Genomic DNA, 15,815 nt, shown 5'->3' on the forward strand with positions numbered 1-15,815 from the left:
ACATTGTCAGTTAAGAATTTGGACACACTGTTTTTGTTTTCTTGCTATTTTACAGTGTAGAACAAAACTGAAAACACCTGAATTATAAAATAAAAAAACAATATGTGGTTTATGCAGTAAGCAAAGAGTTTATAAAGAGAAAATATGTTTTTAATGTAAGATTCTTAAGATTCAGGTTTATACACCAACATTCTCCAACTAGCTTCATGAAGCCGTCACCTGCAGCTTTTCCAGCAGATTTGAAGTAGTTCCATCGCATGCTGTGCACTTGTTGGCTGCTTTTCTTTCACCCTGTATTCCAACTCATCCCAAAACATATCGGTTCGATTGATCACGGCTAATAGTGGAGTCCAGGTCAACGGATGAAGCGCCACGTCAGTGTGCTTCTTGGTCACACAGCCCTTACAGAGCCTAGAGATGGGCCTTGATTTAAGAAGGAAGAATTTCTGCAATGCAAGATTGTATTATAAAAAATTCTGGATGCAATCTGTCTGTGCTAAAAAATTAAAAAAAAAAAAAAATAGGTTATATAAACAATAAATAATCACGGAATGATAATAAAACTGGTGTGGACGATAAGTTTAGATCACAGATGTTGTCAGTGCACACATTTTTACAGCATTTTTTGTTTCAAAATCCATTTAAATTTGGTTTGCAATACTTAGTTATTAGTAGCTGTTTTTTTTGTGCATGTAAAAGTTGTGCAAACTTACAAGGCCCAAAGTCCACAGAAAGGACAGAATATGCGAACATGTGTGACTGCATTGTACAGTATGAGAAAAATAATGTGCTAATTGGACATTGAAGCATGTAGACATAATATAGTAGACTTTCAACATAAAATTATTAATCTCTAAATGTAAATAATATGAGCTCTTTAAAAAATAAATCAACAAATGAATACAAAGTTATGGCATTATTGTGTTGTTATAACACAAAAAAAGATTACTGTATATTATAAAGTTTGCAGACCTCACTGCTGGACATAAGGACAGTAAGGACACTTAAATTTTTAATTTACAAAAACTGCCTACAAATGTTAGTAATTTTTATATTGATCATGACTGAGAATTTCCATAATAAAGAATAGTTTATTCTTAAAATCTCAGTTGACGTACAATTTGAAGTTGGTAGACTTTAATTATGTTTTCCCTGTGTGATAAAAATACAGAATGTTCTTTTAAATGTTTATTTTTTTTGTTTAAATGGTGGTGAATGAGACAGATATCCAGTACTTACTGTGCATGGCAAATCACCATACTGATCCACTTAACCTAATTTTAAATCACTTCTGCAACAGGCTGTTTTCTGTGTTGATGTAGAGAAATTACAGTATCAAATCAGTGTTGATATCAAGCTTCAGCTTCATCGGCACGCCCTTAATCATTTCGAGCACCAAATAAGAAGTGACAGGCTTGCTGCTTCAGCGTCTTTCCACACATTTAACCAGCAGTGTCTATGTGTACAGTGGGATAACAACAGTCTCCAGTTTGCCCTTTTCCATGATACAACACCAGACAGCTGTGTGGTTAACACAGCAGCATATGTTCATATTTCCACCAGCACACTGAAATAAATAATCTCCTTGTTTGAAATGCTGCTCTAATACCCTATCTTGTATCTGGCAGACCCATTTGTGCGGGTGGTCATCATTCTTCACTCTTTTGAAGTCCATTAGTTGTTCTGACAGCAGCGCCGCTGGCTGAAAGCAGCAGATAACAGATCCAGGATTAGGAGTGCTGCCGCCTTAATAAGTGTGTTTCTATGTGAACGTCTGTGTTCACACTCACACATCATTTTGGCTGCGCTTTACTCTACTTATGTATGGAAATGACAAAAAGGAGTTTAACTCCTCTGCTGTAATTGCTAATTTGTTTTCAACTCCAAAATCGGTATGTACTATTGAATGTTTTCATACTTATAAATACATACATGCATGTTTCACACAAGTTAACTTTTTTGTGTAATTCCAAGAGTGCAGATGAAATTTAAGTAATTCCAGTAATGCGATACCCAACTATATACAGTATATTCAACACAGAATGTAATACAACAATGATAGTCTTCAGCACAACCACATCACAGCTTATGTCTTCTAACATCTGAAGATGAAAAAACATCTGGGAAATAATTTTCTTGCATGTCTGATCAAACTCTTCTGATTTTCTGCATGAATAAATAAATAAATAAATAGAGATAAATAAATAGATAGATTGATAATATATAATGAAATAATAAAAAAGAAATTTTACCAGTATATGTTTAGAAGTTACACTTTCAATTCCAACATCAAATAAGTAGATGTCACTCAGAGGATGTCTAGAAAAGTACAGTGCAAGATGGCAAACATCCATTGCCATATATAATCTGACTGTAGGAGATGGTGAAATACCACATGGTCCCAAACAAATTGAGTTTTTGGAATTCTACCTACTTTGGGTGAACCTACTCTTGGTGTTGCATGTCCCATTGAAAAGTTGCATTTTCAGATGAGAGCAGAATACAGCAAATATTAGTGTAATCTGTAGTAATTTTGTGTGTTGCGTGAGGCTTTAAATATACATTCAATAGTCTTATAATAGGATGGTGATGTGTAAAATAGGCTTTCAGGTGCACAGGTAGTGGCAGATTTTAAATGACTGATCACCGATTGTCAGTGTAGTCCACATTGCTGTACTGACTGTGATCTATGTACATGTTTGCAGAACCAAGAATAGTTTATTCTCTTCTCAGTGACATGGCAGCTGAGGAGCAGAACCACAATAGGAAAAATTAAGCACATGTATTTTCAGATTAGTTTAATTGGTTTGGGTCTTTCTGTTCATACTCAGAAAATGTTCATCAGTTTGAAATCAGTTCAGCTGTAAGACATCTCATCAAAGCTGGACAACTCTGCCTGGACCACATATGGCTCATGTCAAAGGTCTTCCTGGTTCCTTAGTCGCTGTAGCATCCGTCTTCATCTAACACTCCTTTGTGGGCATGCATACATCACCACTGTCATTTAACTCACATTTACCCACCACAGGCTTGGAGCTGTGTATCTTAGTGTAGCCTCCTATCTGCTCTGCGGTTTCTCGTCAACAGTAATAAATAAGCTGCATGTTTGAGATGCAGCTCCAGCATCCTGCCGCTTCTAGCCTATCTCCAAGCTCCACTCGTGCGGGTGGTCATCATTTTTCAATCTTTTGAAGTCTATTACTCGATCCGACAGAAGCGTCGCTGCTGAAATGGGGAGATAAGAGCGTCGGGATTTGGCCTGATGTAGTGACTGGTTGTGATAGTGCCGCATGTTTGGAAGAGTGTGAGGTTGAGAGTGTGCATGTGCTTGCATATCTGTTATGGTATTCTGACAAAGGCAGGTTTTCTAATGTAAACATCATGGTCCCTCATACACCATCTTTTAAAAATAACTGTAAAAGTTTACTGGTCCATCACTTTGACTGAACAGTATGAGTTATTTTACTGAGAGACAACATCCATGTCTTGATCTAATGTCTTTTATGAGGAACCTCACTAATCATGAACTGTGGAGAGAAGCATTGCATGCAAGAAACATCGTAGAGTTTGATTGATCTCCAAGAATGTCAAGAAACTGAAAAGAATGTCTCATATTTTTGTTTCTTAACATTTTCACATGGGTTTCAGCATTTGAACTAAATCTGTTGCCATGTTGTTGAATTGAATTGGGAAAGTTAACAGTTCTACAATTAAACCCCAAAATCATAGGCTTAAACATCAATGAATTTATCAGTGACTCACAGTTTAGCAAGTGATGCAATCTGACGTTTTGAGTTTAACAGTTGGACTGAGAAGTTGAATATCTCAGTGTTTGTCTGAGGTTTGCTTTATTGACAGCAGCCCTCAAACTGCATGGACTTCAGAAAGTTGTCCAACCTTGATAATCCTTGTTCTCTCAGCATGATTTGACAATGTTCCAAAGAGCTTCTTGCCGTGTCAGGAATGTTTGTTATTTTCAGTCTTCAAGTGTCCATAAATGTTCAGTGGGGTTTAGGACAAGTGACTGGAGGACAGGACATGGCATTCAGCACTCCTTGATCCTCTTTAGTCTACAAGTCGAAACTTTAAGGTGTGTTTATCATCCTGCTGCAGTATGAATCCTTTCCCACAAAGATACAAACCAGTAGGTGGAGCATTCTAAGGAATGCAGTGCTGCTTTTTTTTCCCTTCATCGTCCACTGTGAAGTGCTGCGGTATCTTTGCCAACCCCAAGTGTTTAACCTTGCTTCCCCTCCAGAGAGGTGGTTTGGAGACACTAGACAACCTTCTTTTGACAGAACTTTTGCTGATTGAAGTCTTGTGTGAGAACACACAACTTAGTGAATTTTTAATCTGTGATGAAGTTGCTTTTCTATCTCTCAGTGAAAAAAGCTTGACGTATTGATCTTCTGATCCTGATCCTTCTTTGGATACAACTGATCCAGTTTCCTCAAAGAGCTTTAGAGTGATTTGACTCTGAGAAAGCTCCTCTTTGCTTAGAATAGCAATTTCACTTCTGTTCTGTTTCCCACTATAGCAATGCTCCAGAGTGACCAATGAGCTATGGAAATTTGAAACAAGTGAACAACGGCTGCAGTTTGTTCTGGTTGAACAAGCTTCTGATGAGCTGATTAACACAAACCTGAGTGTCATCCAGATGCTGGCTGAATGAAAGGATACAACGCAAGGCAGTCTGAGTTTGTATAAAGCTGACATGGTCACAGCCACTAATCTGCTTTGATTTGACTGCTGATCTACAAGTAGAGCAGAGATTGAAATATTTCTTCTTTATTTTCTGTCACAATTTCGTAAATTTTTAAATGTCTTTGAATCCTCAAACTTTTCAGATCATTTCCAGGTTTACATGTAAATATAACAGAACATTTTATATTATCTAAAACATAAAACAATAACATTAAATCTTAATTACAAAAGAAGCAAAAAAAAGAAAAGTTGTTTTTCACCTTATTCATCTAACGATTTCCCAATCTTTGCCACTATGCTTAATGTTTGGCCAGTTTAGGTCCCAATCCTGCTTGGGGATCACATGAGATAGGAAATGAGATAAGATAGGCCTAAGTCTTTTCTTTTTTCTTGTATAGAAAATCATTTTTAACTGCTCACTTTGACCCTCCATCCACTCAATCTTTTTTCAAGGCTCTAAATCAGCATCATGTTGCCTCTGCCTTTGCTTCTGGCAGATCAGTAATTGTAGCAGCCTCTAGAGGTATTTGTCTTTTAACGATAACATGCTTTTGAACAGTCAATTTTCTCACATATTATTTCCACTTACATTTCTAATATCCAGGAATTCAGATTGGAAAGACAAATTTTCCTGCCTGAGAACTACAGTATGTTGGTGACTTTAATGTTGTGTGTGTAGATGTTGTGTATTTGGATGACTTTGTACATGCTTTCAGTCCTTATCGCTAACCTTCAGAGCAGTGGAAGTCTTCATCCGGGACAAATACGAGAGGAAAAAGTACTACGACAAAGAGGCTGCTGCCACAGCTCCAGTGAGTATCACCAACACATCTTGTATTTTGCATTTTGTCAGTTTATTTTATTGTTGTTATTGTGTACAGAGCTGCCGTGATTGGAGGCCTTTTTATGTAACCTGCGTGCCAGTGGTTGCTTGTTAACTGTTTCATGTCAACTTGTGCTTCAAGGTGGCCTCGACAATGTGAATTGAGCAACGATGTCACCACAGTTGGCTAGCTGCCTATTTTGTGTGTGCCTAAAATGGAGAAACAAAGTGTCCTTGACCGATCTAAACTATTCCAGTGTGTCCTGTGCACATTGGTGCTCATACACTGAACAACAGGGAAGGAAGGGAAGATGAGGGGAAGCGGGAGCATAAAGGATGGTAAATCTTATACATGCTAACTAACTAAATTTACCAACTAGCCAAATATCAGTAATCTTTTTTCCAGAATCCCAGACTCCACCTTTAAAACAGAAAACACCATCAATGTAAAAGTTTTTCTGCTCCTTCAGCTTTCGCGTCTTAGCATCTATAAATATGTCAAAGTCTGTCTGACTCATCTTTGAAAATGAAACTTCTCATTATTAATCAAATGTGAATGATTTCCCATCACTCACCTTTTGATAAGAAACTGGAACTGAATGCTGAAAGACCACAAACTGCAACAAAGAGAGTTTGCATGGATTTGGCAGCTGTTGTGCTAAAAGTTGAAATGTGCTACTTATTATATTTGGCATCTTCTCTTTGCACAGGGTTTTTTGAATGAGTTCCAGTACTGATTTTCCTGTGCCAAAGCCTTGTTGGCTTCCAGTATCATTGTCTTTCACTCAACAACCCTGTAAAATCAGTATTTTTTACTGTAGCTGACCTTTTCTGCACTTTAATCTATCACACTGGTGATGAGAGCTAAGCTCAAATGTGTGGACAGGCAGTGAAATCCCTTTCAACCCTGACTGCAGCCCAAACAACTGTCTTATTGGATCTGATACCAGAGTTGCTGCACACCGTTAGAGAATAACCTTTCAAAAACCCTGTTATCTTCTGATACAGGTCTTTATCTGTAAGTAGCGATGTCTGTGTATGTGTTTGTGTCAAGACTAAAGCTCCTTGCTCTTTGCTGCGTGGGTGAAGGAAGAGAAAGAACATGATTGTGTAGGTGTGTTTGTGGGTGGGTGGGTGCACATCTCCTTGTCTTGTTTCCAGAGAGATTATCTGTGTGAGAGGTGTGTGTTTCTGTGTGTTTCAGTGAGTGGGTTGACTCTTTTGGGAGCTAAACAGGATGGTGTGAAACTTCTGCAAAACATGTGTGATGTAGTCTGTATGTGTATGTGCACTGAAATATGTAAAACACGGTTTTATTGCACCTTTTTCAAAAAAAGAATAAGCAAATTTACTCAATTTTTACCCAGTTGTGACATATTTGGCAACAGATGATCATAATAATAGTTGTCATAACACCAAAATAATTTGTTTACACACAAATTATTAAAAGCACTATTTCCACTCAGAAACACCCCATTTTCTCTTGCTATGGCTGTGACTTGTCATGTGGTCAGAACAATGGTCTTTCGATCCATTCAGCCCCAAAAAGTTACTCCATCCAAGCTTCTACTACAGTGTGAATGTGAAGAAGTTGAATGTGATCAGAACTTTGTTGCGTGTCACATCTGCTGCTGTGTTTGGATGATGTGGGAAATAAAAACTATCAATGAACTGTCGTATAAAAAAAAACTAACTTGTATGCTTCCATGTATGAAAAAGTTCAGATTTTTTATGGCACTTTTTTTTATAGGACTGTTTTTTTCAGTTTTTGTTTCTGGAGCGGGCTGCACATTGGCTTGGTGGTTAGCACTTTTGCCGTGCAGCTAGAAGATCTCCGGTTCATGTCCCGGCCTTCCCGGGTTCTTTCTGCATGGAGTTTGCATGTTCTCTCTGTGCATGCGTGGGCTTTCTCTGGGTACTCCAGCTTCCTCCCACAGTCCAAAAATATGCTGAGGGTAATTGATTATTCTAAATTTCCCGTAGGTGTGAATGCGAGTGTGATAGTTTGTCTGTGTATGTAGCCTTGCGACAGACTGGCGACCTGTCCAGGGTGTCCCCTTCCCCCCGCAGCTCTAATGAGGATTAAGCAGTATATGGATAATGGATGGATGGATGTTTCTGGAGCTTGGTCCCTTATCAATGACAGCACACATGTTGTGAAAGACGGCATTCGCCTGTGATCAACGCATTGTTTTCTTAAAGATACCTGCATGTCTGGGCTTTGCTGTGAACAACAAGCTTGATTAATGGCAGCCACAGTTGCTTAAGATGGCGGACTAATACCAATACTACATTTGCGATATGAAGATGATTTTGCCTTGCAAGGTCCGACTTGATGTAAATTTAGGAAAAAAGTCTGTTAAACTGAAAAGTAGCAGCATGCCAAACATGTTCCAGCACCTGGAACAAAAGTATGCAGTGCAAAAGCAGTAATGACTGTCTTTTCACGATCCTGATGCTGTTCCAAAACCCGAACTTACTTGCTTATAGCTGCTTCATTTCTTAGTGTCACCCTGTCTGACAAGACAGGGTGCTAGAGGGGGGATTTACAGAAGTGTTGGCATTTCATCCTGTAAATGCTTACGTTTACATGATCCATAATCCTGGGTTTGTCTCGATGTTGAACAAAGTGAATTCCAAGCATTAAACAATGACCTGCAAATATTTTGTGGAACTAGCGTTGTCACATTTGTACAACAACACATGAGAGGAGGTTGCGGTGCAGTTGTAGAAAGTGTAATTTGACTCTCCAACAACAAGTCTCTGAACTAGCAGAACCATGCAGCTTTATGAGCCTGACTGATCATTTCATTGACAAGGACTGGGGACTGAACAGCGTCTGTCCCTAGACGTCCTGCTTTTTCAAAAACTGTATTGGGGACGTAATAGCTCAAGGGATTAAAGACTTAGATAGACATTAATAGATATTAATACTGGAGAATTCTGTGGACGACATTCAGATAGAATTTGCCATTGTCCTTTCCAGAGACCACGACCCTGCTTTCTCCTTTAAAGACATATGGTGCTGGAACTAACTGATCTTGGTCTACCTGCACATCAGCTTATCTCTGTCCAATTGGGTGGAGTTCAGGACAACAGTTAGTTGAACGGATACATGAAAAGGAAGCCACTGAACGAGTGTTAGGCTCAAAAAAAAATATGCCACTTGGTACTCACCTGCAAGACAATAATGTGCTGGAATAAGTGAACAGTACCATAAAGCTTCTGAACGACTTCACAGATACATTATCTGGTGAAATATACGCAAGCATCTCTGTACTCAAACCAATGTTCCACCTGTTCAAACAGTCTCCTGAACCCTGATGAAGGTTACTCTGAGCTCACAAAGAAAATTAAAAGCAACATACTGGAGTGTCTAAACACAAAAATAGCGATCCTGCTACAGTTTAAGTCCTGGTTCAATTGCTTCGATCCCCAATTCCAGACAGCTTACAAAGTACATGACAAGGTGGACAGATGTATGGAAGAAGCTGTAATCTTGATGATACTTCACTAGGTCAACACCATGGACTTGTGGTTGTATATTATTGTTGCTACTTTCTCAACCACTTGGAAGACTCTGTTCCACAGTAGGTCATATCTACATGTTCCTTGCATGCACACTACTGTCAATACAGATGTCAACACTTCCCTTGCAGTGTAGTTGCCACACAGAAACAAATCTTAGGCTACACATAGATGTCTGCAGAGGGCAATGTGTGGACTCTCACAGATCTGGCGAGAAAACAGACGAAATTTACGTCACATGCACCCTAGCGGACTCTGGGTTACCTTTGGGTACTTTCTGATGCAGAAAGTACAAGACTGGCCTGTTACTGCTGTTCCTGATGGCTGTCATGTGTCCCCCTGAGCCATGCACAGCTGTGAGTGTACATCAAGAGGATCCTGATGTTCAGTGTGAGTCTCTGGAAAAGATGTCTTAGATACGCTGAGCCAGTGACAAAGAGGATGAAAACACTAGAGAGCTTCTTCAAGAAGTCTGTGACAGCTGCCTTCCAGACTTCTGAGGAAGACAAAATCAGAGCTGAACTGTTAGCGTCCTTGTCCCCTGACACAGACCCAGACACAGACACACTTCAGTAGTGGAAACTGCATGAAACCAACTTCCCAAAACTAAATGATTTGTGAGGAAATACCTATTAACCCCCCCTCAAGTGTCTCTTTAGAGAGGGTCTTCAGTACAGATGGGAACATCATGACATCATCAAGTTGGCAAGTTTTTGGCAAATTTGCAACACGTTAAACATGAGACAATGTGTGTAAATAAATTTGGCACAACTTGTCTAAAAATTATCAGCAAGATTGTTATATAGAGAAAGACACATCACACAGGATTTTTTTCTACCTACTCTCTCAAAAATCTGAATGATCGGAGTGGGTTTTTTCTCAACCAAGTAATGTTTGCATAGTTTTGCTGACTAATTAATGAAAAATTAGCTATAGTTAATGTTGCAGTGACAGTCATTCTAACATTTCTCACCATTTACAGCTAAAGAGAGAGTTATATCTGAGTATAAGCTGGTGCTCTTATAATTTGATCAAAAATCACTAGGGGTGTCCTGAGGCTGATCAAGGCACTTTTTAACTAATCAGTATTGGCATTAACCTGAGCCCAATACTTTGTTCATGTCTGCTTTCACCAAGGTGTCGTAATTTGAATAATTTTCTTGATAAATGCATCATTATCAATCTATAATTGATTTATTTATACAGCTTGAACATGCTGGACATTTGTGCTTTGCTGATATTGTTATTTTAAATCACAGACACATGATATAAAAGGTGGCTATCACATATGCCACCAGGATACAGGATTTTACACATGTGCACTTGTTGGAGGTCAGTAAGCCTCACAAAAGACTTTTTCATGGTGTCCCATTACTAGCTAAACCCACCGCAATGGTCTCTGCTTGCCAGACCTGCCCACCTCCTCGGCTCACTATAGTATGAATCATTAAGAGGCTTCACCTGGTTGTGCAACCAGGCACTATAGCTCATCTACAATACTTGTATACTTGTAGTGTATGTAATCTATGAGAATGGTGTTGGTTATCGACAGATGCCAAGTTTTTAGGGATCGGAAGCAAAATACCTCGTTTGGGACATCCCTAATAATTACACTCTTAGAAATTCTCGATGTAAGGTATCAGAGTTCTGTATAACACAGCTGCTGTCAAAGACTTTCAGACATTACTGAAAACTAATAACAGCATGCCAAATCCCATCCTTACATCCAAACTGACTGGAAGGTGAACTGAACAGCATAAAGTTTCAGGGAAATGGAAACACTCTCAAACAAAAACACCAAACACTGTTACATTGATGCGAACTGTCTTGTCCACAGCAGTCTTTCTCGGGTGCGTCTTTATTTCACTTCACTATCTTTTAGTTTCCCTCATTTTCTTCTTCTCTCTGTTTCTCTGCTTGTCTTTTTATTTTTTGCTCTCCTCTCCTGCCTCTCTCTCTCTGTTTTTTTCTGGCTTTCTCTGAAGCATTGCCAGCAGCCAGACTGTGATCTAGGATCTGTTTCTGCCACCCACACAGACGGCTTGGCTTTTATATGCAAATTAATTATTAAAAACAACTCATTATCACTTTAAGCAGTTTCACGCAGATGGAGAAAGAAGAGGAGAGGGCGGTCTACAGTAACCCTGAGCTATAGTTTGTGTATGCACGAGTGTGTGTGTGTGTGTGTGTGTGTGTGTGTGTGTGTGCTGGAATGAGAGTGTGGAATATGCTGGCTTGATTTATTTGTTGAACACTTACAAAAAAGAAACTGTTTGTGTCTCTGCATGCCTCACTGCAGTTACATCATACTGGATTGTAGTTGTTTACCAGCATGTTTGGATGGTATTTGCAGTTATCTGAGAACTGGAAAGGGTCAGTATTCATATTGTGAGATGATGGATGCTACAGTATGTCTTGGAGAAATGTCATTTCTATTCTGGTTGTTCAAGGAAAAGGCATTTACTCTGAATTGATGATAATGAGACATAATTTTGTATTCCACATTTCACCATGATTGTTCTGAATAACAATTTAATGAGACGTTTTACAGTAAACATCAAAATTGACTAACACTGCAAGATGGCACCTGTTAGGTCTGATTCTTGTGTATAAGTATTAATAATTTGTGATGAACAATTTTTAATAGAGGCATAGAGAAAACAGGTTTAAGTTGATTTTACAACTTCACTTTGAATTGAACCACTTCAGGCCATTGATCATTGTCTCATTGAAAACAATGTGAGTAAATAAAGTCAAAGGAGTCATCTCACCTTGGTACACAAGTAAAACCTGGAGGCATGTAAATGGTGACCAGAATGAAGCAGCCATGCTGCACTGAATTTTCGATTGTGGTGGCTAACCTGGACTGAGTACAAGTTGACATGGAAACTGTGCTGGCCTCCGCCTGCACCCAACATCAAGTCCATCAGCCCTTGGAGCAAGCCACTGGGAGGGTGTTGCTTGGGTGAAGGTTTTCAGATGGCGAAGCCTGTCTTATTGGTTCCCACCATTTACGACCTCCACAGAGGAAGGTCCACTGACTAGCATGCCTCGGGAGACCTGTATGGAAACCACAGGGAGGGAGACAGAAGGCATAGAGGCTACAATATCAACAGATGGAACGGCCTCTTTATGATTCAGGGAGAACACTTGGGGGTTTGTTCATGCAACCAAACCTTGTGTTTTTATTATGTAATTTCATGACAGTTTGCATGAAATGTATTTAAGTGGAACTAGTAAACATTCTATGAAGTAATTTTCTTATGGCTGTTGATGGAGTATCTATTGCTGGTACATATTGCTATTGTTTTCATCACGTAGACCTACCAAGACCTATAAGAAGTTTGACTAACATGGCAAAAAGTTTTGGGTCAATTAAGTGAAATTACTCAACTTTTGTAACTTTGAACAAAAATGATTGACACATTGAGTTTTACTTGCAAGCAATCTCTTGAAATTATCTTTTGGTCGTGGACATGGGCTGTGCGGCGAGCTGTAAAGACAAAGTACAAATTCCTGTTGTTTTCCTCCAGACAAATCTAAGTTCATCTTTGGCAGAGGTCTTGAAGCTAAGCAGAGCTAAACGTAGCTGATGTTGTTGCAGTTTTTTTCTGGTGCCTCTGCTGCCTCATTTGACTAGTAACAAAGCACGTGAGTTTTCACATTTTTTGCGAGGTATGCTGTCTTTTCAAAAAAAATTAGCAAAGGTCATTTCTTCAGTCTAAGGTGTAGAACTTGAAGTGCTGCCACACACCTGTTCTGAGATGTGTCAGTGCTGTGATCAGACATGCAAATTCCTTGCCATTTGAAATTCAGTGTTTTGACATCAAAGTAGATCACAGAACTGTTGGGTTAATTCCATGCAGTCTACCATTAGCTAGTGCACTAGTTATTCCATGTGTATAATGCTACTGACATCATGTTCTGGGACCCAAACAGTTCCATTTTCATTATGCTAAGGCTATATTTATAGGCTGATACTGTCTTCACCTCAATATAACTGCACAGTGTGCTTTTGGATTAGTTTTAGAATACAAGACTAACTCATGAGACATTAGCGAAGGTATGTGTCCAAAATCGACTTAGGTGACTTGGTTTGCTTAAATGGAACAATTATAGTAGCCTAATTATGTGCCAAAATGTGAAGAGTCATAAAGTCATCAAATTGATCCAGTACAGTAACTGAAAATGAGAGGTTTACACTCAGAAGTGTGAAAAAAGTACTTGTTTGGTATCAATACTCAGGTGTTTTATTGGCACTGATATTGAAAAATTTCAAGTGATACCCACAGTCCTCTTCCACGTATTTCTTAGCATTTCGCTTCTGAAATTTAGGAACATATGTTTGTGTCGTGAAACCAAATAAATGGCATTCAAAAATCTTTGCTGGTGTAGATATGGACTGAAAGTTCTAGTGTTTCTAAGAATTTGAATTGCTGGATTGTATTTGTGTACATGTTTGAGACCGATGAAGAGAAAGGTCGTGATAGAGAGCGGTGATCTTTTTTTACTTAAGTGCTTGAGTGCTCTCTCTTTCGACTGCCCATCCAGCCTGAGCTCATTGTTCTATCATGAGTGAATTAGTAGGTGTGTGTCTGTGCGTGTATATGCACTGCAAATTATTTCAATGTTACTTGAATCAACAAGACATCAGAGTGCATCTTGCAAACACTCTGTGATGAGCCCAGTGATTGGCCTAAAAATGTCACAAGAGAACAGCACAGTCGCCCTGCAGGGAGACTTTGCTGATTTTCAACCTAATTTGCCAGTGTTAGTCATAGGGATGTTCTGTCTGCTATGTCCAAAACACTTACCAGTGTTGTGTGTGTTCCTGTAGCCAGCTGTGGCTACCCACTTAACTTCTGCCATCCCCTGACATATTGTCTTGTGACGTCAGTAGATGGTAGAAGAGCTACAGAGAGAATCTGGCTGAGGTCACGTTTGTTGTTTGGTTGAGCAGAACAGCACAGATTTCTTTGTCAGTTTTAGTGGAACTGAATGGTTAAGTTACATTGGAGACCATGACTGACACAAATTGACCTTCACATTATTACTGATTTCATTTTTCATTTGTCAGTTGTTTTTTATTTGAAGAGGCTTGATGATTGTAGATGGCTGTATGCTTTAGCATGCTGACAAACAGGAGGCAGTTTTTTGAAACCGACAATTCATGATCGCAGCCTCTCCAAGCAGTGGTTGGCCAGCTGTGTGGAGGGTTGGATCATCTTTCTGAAGCTCTTTCTTTTGAAAATTTGCAGCGATTGTTGCATCAGTCCCTTACTCTCAGGGGTGTAGCTCCTAATTCTGGCCCCCATACATAAGCAGTCGCTGTGGGCCCCCGTTCTCTCTTGATCTATGTCTCACAAATCTTTTGAAAATGTTTTACAAATAATTCAGCAAACAACTGTACACATGAGTCTATAGCGGTAGTATGGTAGTCACTGATCAACTAACAAAATGATTTTCTACCAGTATTTATCATATTCAGTGAATAAGACTAAGCTACAAAGTACCATCTTAGTTTTTCCTCATTGAGAAAATGTTTATTGTGTAACTAAAGACAAGTGAAAGGTCAAAGGGAAGCTGGTGTCCTTCATTGGAAAATGTCTTGTTTGAATAGCAGCCCTCCAACAGGCCTATTTTTAGCATGATTTAAACACTGAAATAGGACCATGGCTTATATTTTAGACTCTGCCTCACTGATGACCATGATCTCAAAACTGCAATTATTCTCCTCTTCAGTTCTTGGTTTACTTGACATACTTTTAACCCTCTGAATGATGCTGTATCATCTGGAATTAACACGACTGCCTTTTGAAGTCCGTTGTGAGCTTACTTTTTAAGTTAGTCAAGCCAGTGTGTTAGCATATGAATCTTGAGAATGCAATGAATATGTCGATACTAAACATGCCACAGTAGTTTACTGCACACACTGCTAAATATCACCCCAGATTTGAGCTGTCTTTACTGTGAGCTCTGCAACACGTCAATGTCAAATAACTGCTTGTATTAACTTTTAGTATCCACTTAATGAGCTCACCTTGTCTTATGTCCTCAGTGATGAATGAGTGAGCTGCTTTTCTTTACTGTGGCTGTTTCTGAAGCTGAGGTCCATGTGTTTGATGATGGTAAGCTTTGCTACATGATTCTGTAGATATAATGTCATATGACATTGGAGTTATGATGCTAATTAATTTATGATTCTGATTAATTCATGTTATGCAAGGCAAATATGCTCTAAGCTACATTCCTGGCTGACTGCCTTCAATTTAAACACCTGCAGAGTTTAAGTCATTGTTAAATTGTGTGAGTGGACCTCTCCTTCCTTTGGACGGAGGTTAGTAAGCAGTTGTTTTCCTCAGTTTGCTTTCTTACTCTTCACTACTTAAATCGATCTCTCTTTCTTGGGCAAAGACATGACTTCATCCTACACGAATTGGTACAGGATATTTGTTTTGGTATAGAATTTCAGATCGGTGCTCTGTGGTCCAAACTGTTTCTGTCTGAAGTCCATTCACTCTTCAGGAACAAAAGTGTCACTGGACCACTGCCAAAATGTGATCAGCTATGGTATTCTCTTTGGCTTAGCCTTTAAACCTGGTTGGCGCTGATTGATTTTTGTGAATCTTGCAGGATGTCTTAACTCACCCTACGCCTTTTAATCAGCTCTGTTTAAGTTTCTGCTCACGCTGTATGAGTCAATTAACGGATTGTCATGTAGAGCTCATGCTGAATGTAGCCCCAGCTCACTTTCTCCAGT

The 15,815-nt window shown here is 39.1% G+C and overlaps 1 protein-coding gene across 7 annotated transcripts in view; it reads left to right on the plus strand.

Moving 5' to 3' along the window:
* Positions 1-15,815, plus strand: part of smap1 (small ArfGAP 1) — a 130,756-nt gene that overhangs the window by 24,124 nt on the left and 90,817 nt on the right. For all 7 annotated transcript variants that reach the window (XM_055018343.1, XM_055018345.1, XM_055018341.1 and 4 more), the window contains exon 4: positions 5,441-5,516. In XM_055018343.1, coding sequence (XP_054874318.1) covers positions 5,441-5,516 — 76 coding nt within the window. The remainder of the gene's footprint in view (positions 1-5,440; positions 5,517-15,815) is intronic.

This window comes from Amphiprion ocellaris, chromosome 16 (assembly GCF_022539595.1).
Source record: "Amphiprion ocellaris isolate individual 3 ecotype Okinawa chromosome 16, ASM2253959v1, whole genome shotgun sequence".
NCBI classification, from domain to species: Eukaryota; Metazoa; Chordata; class Actinopteri; family Pomacentridae; genus Amphiprion; species Amphiprion ocellaris.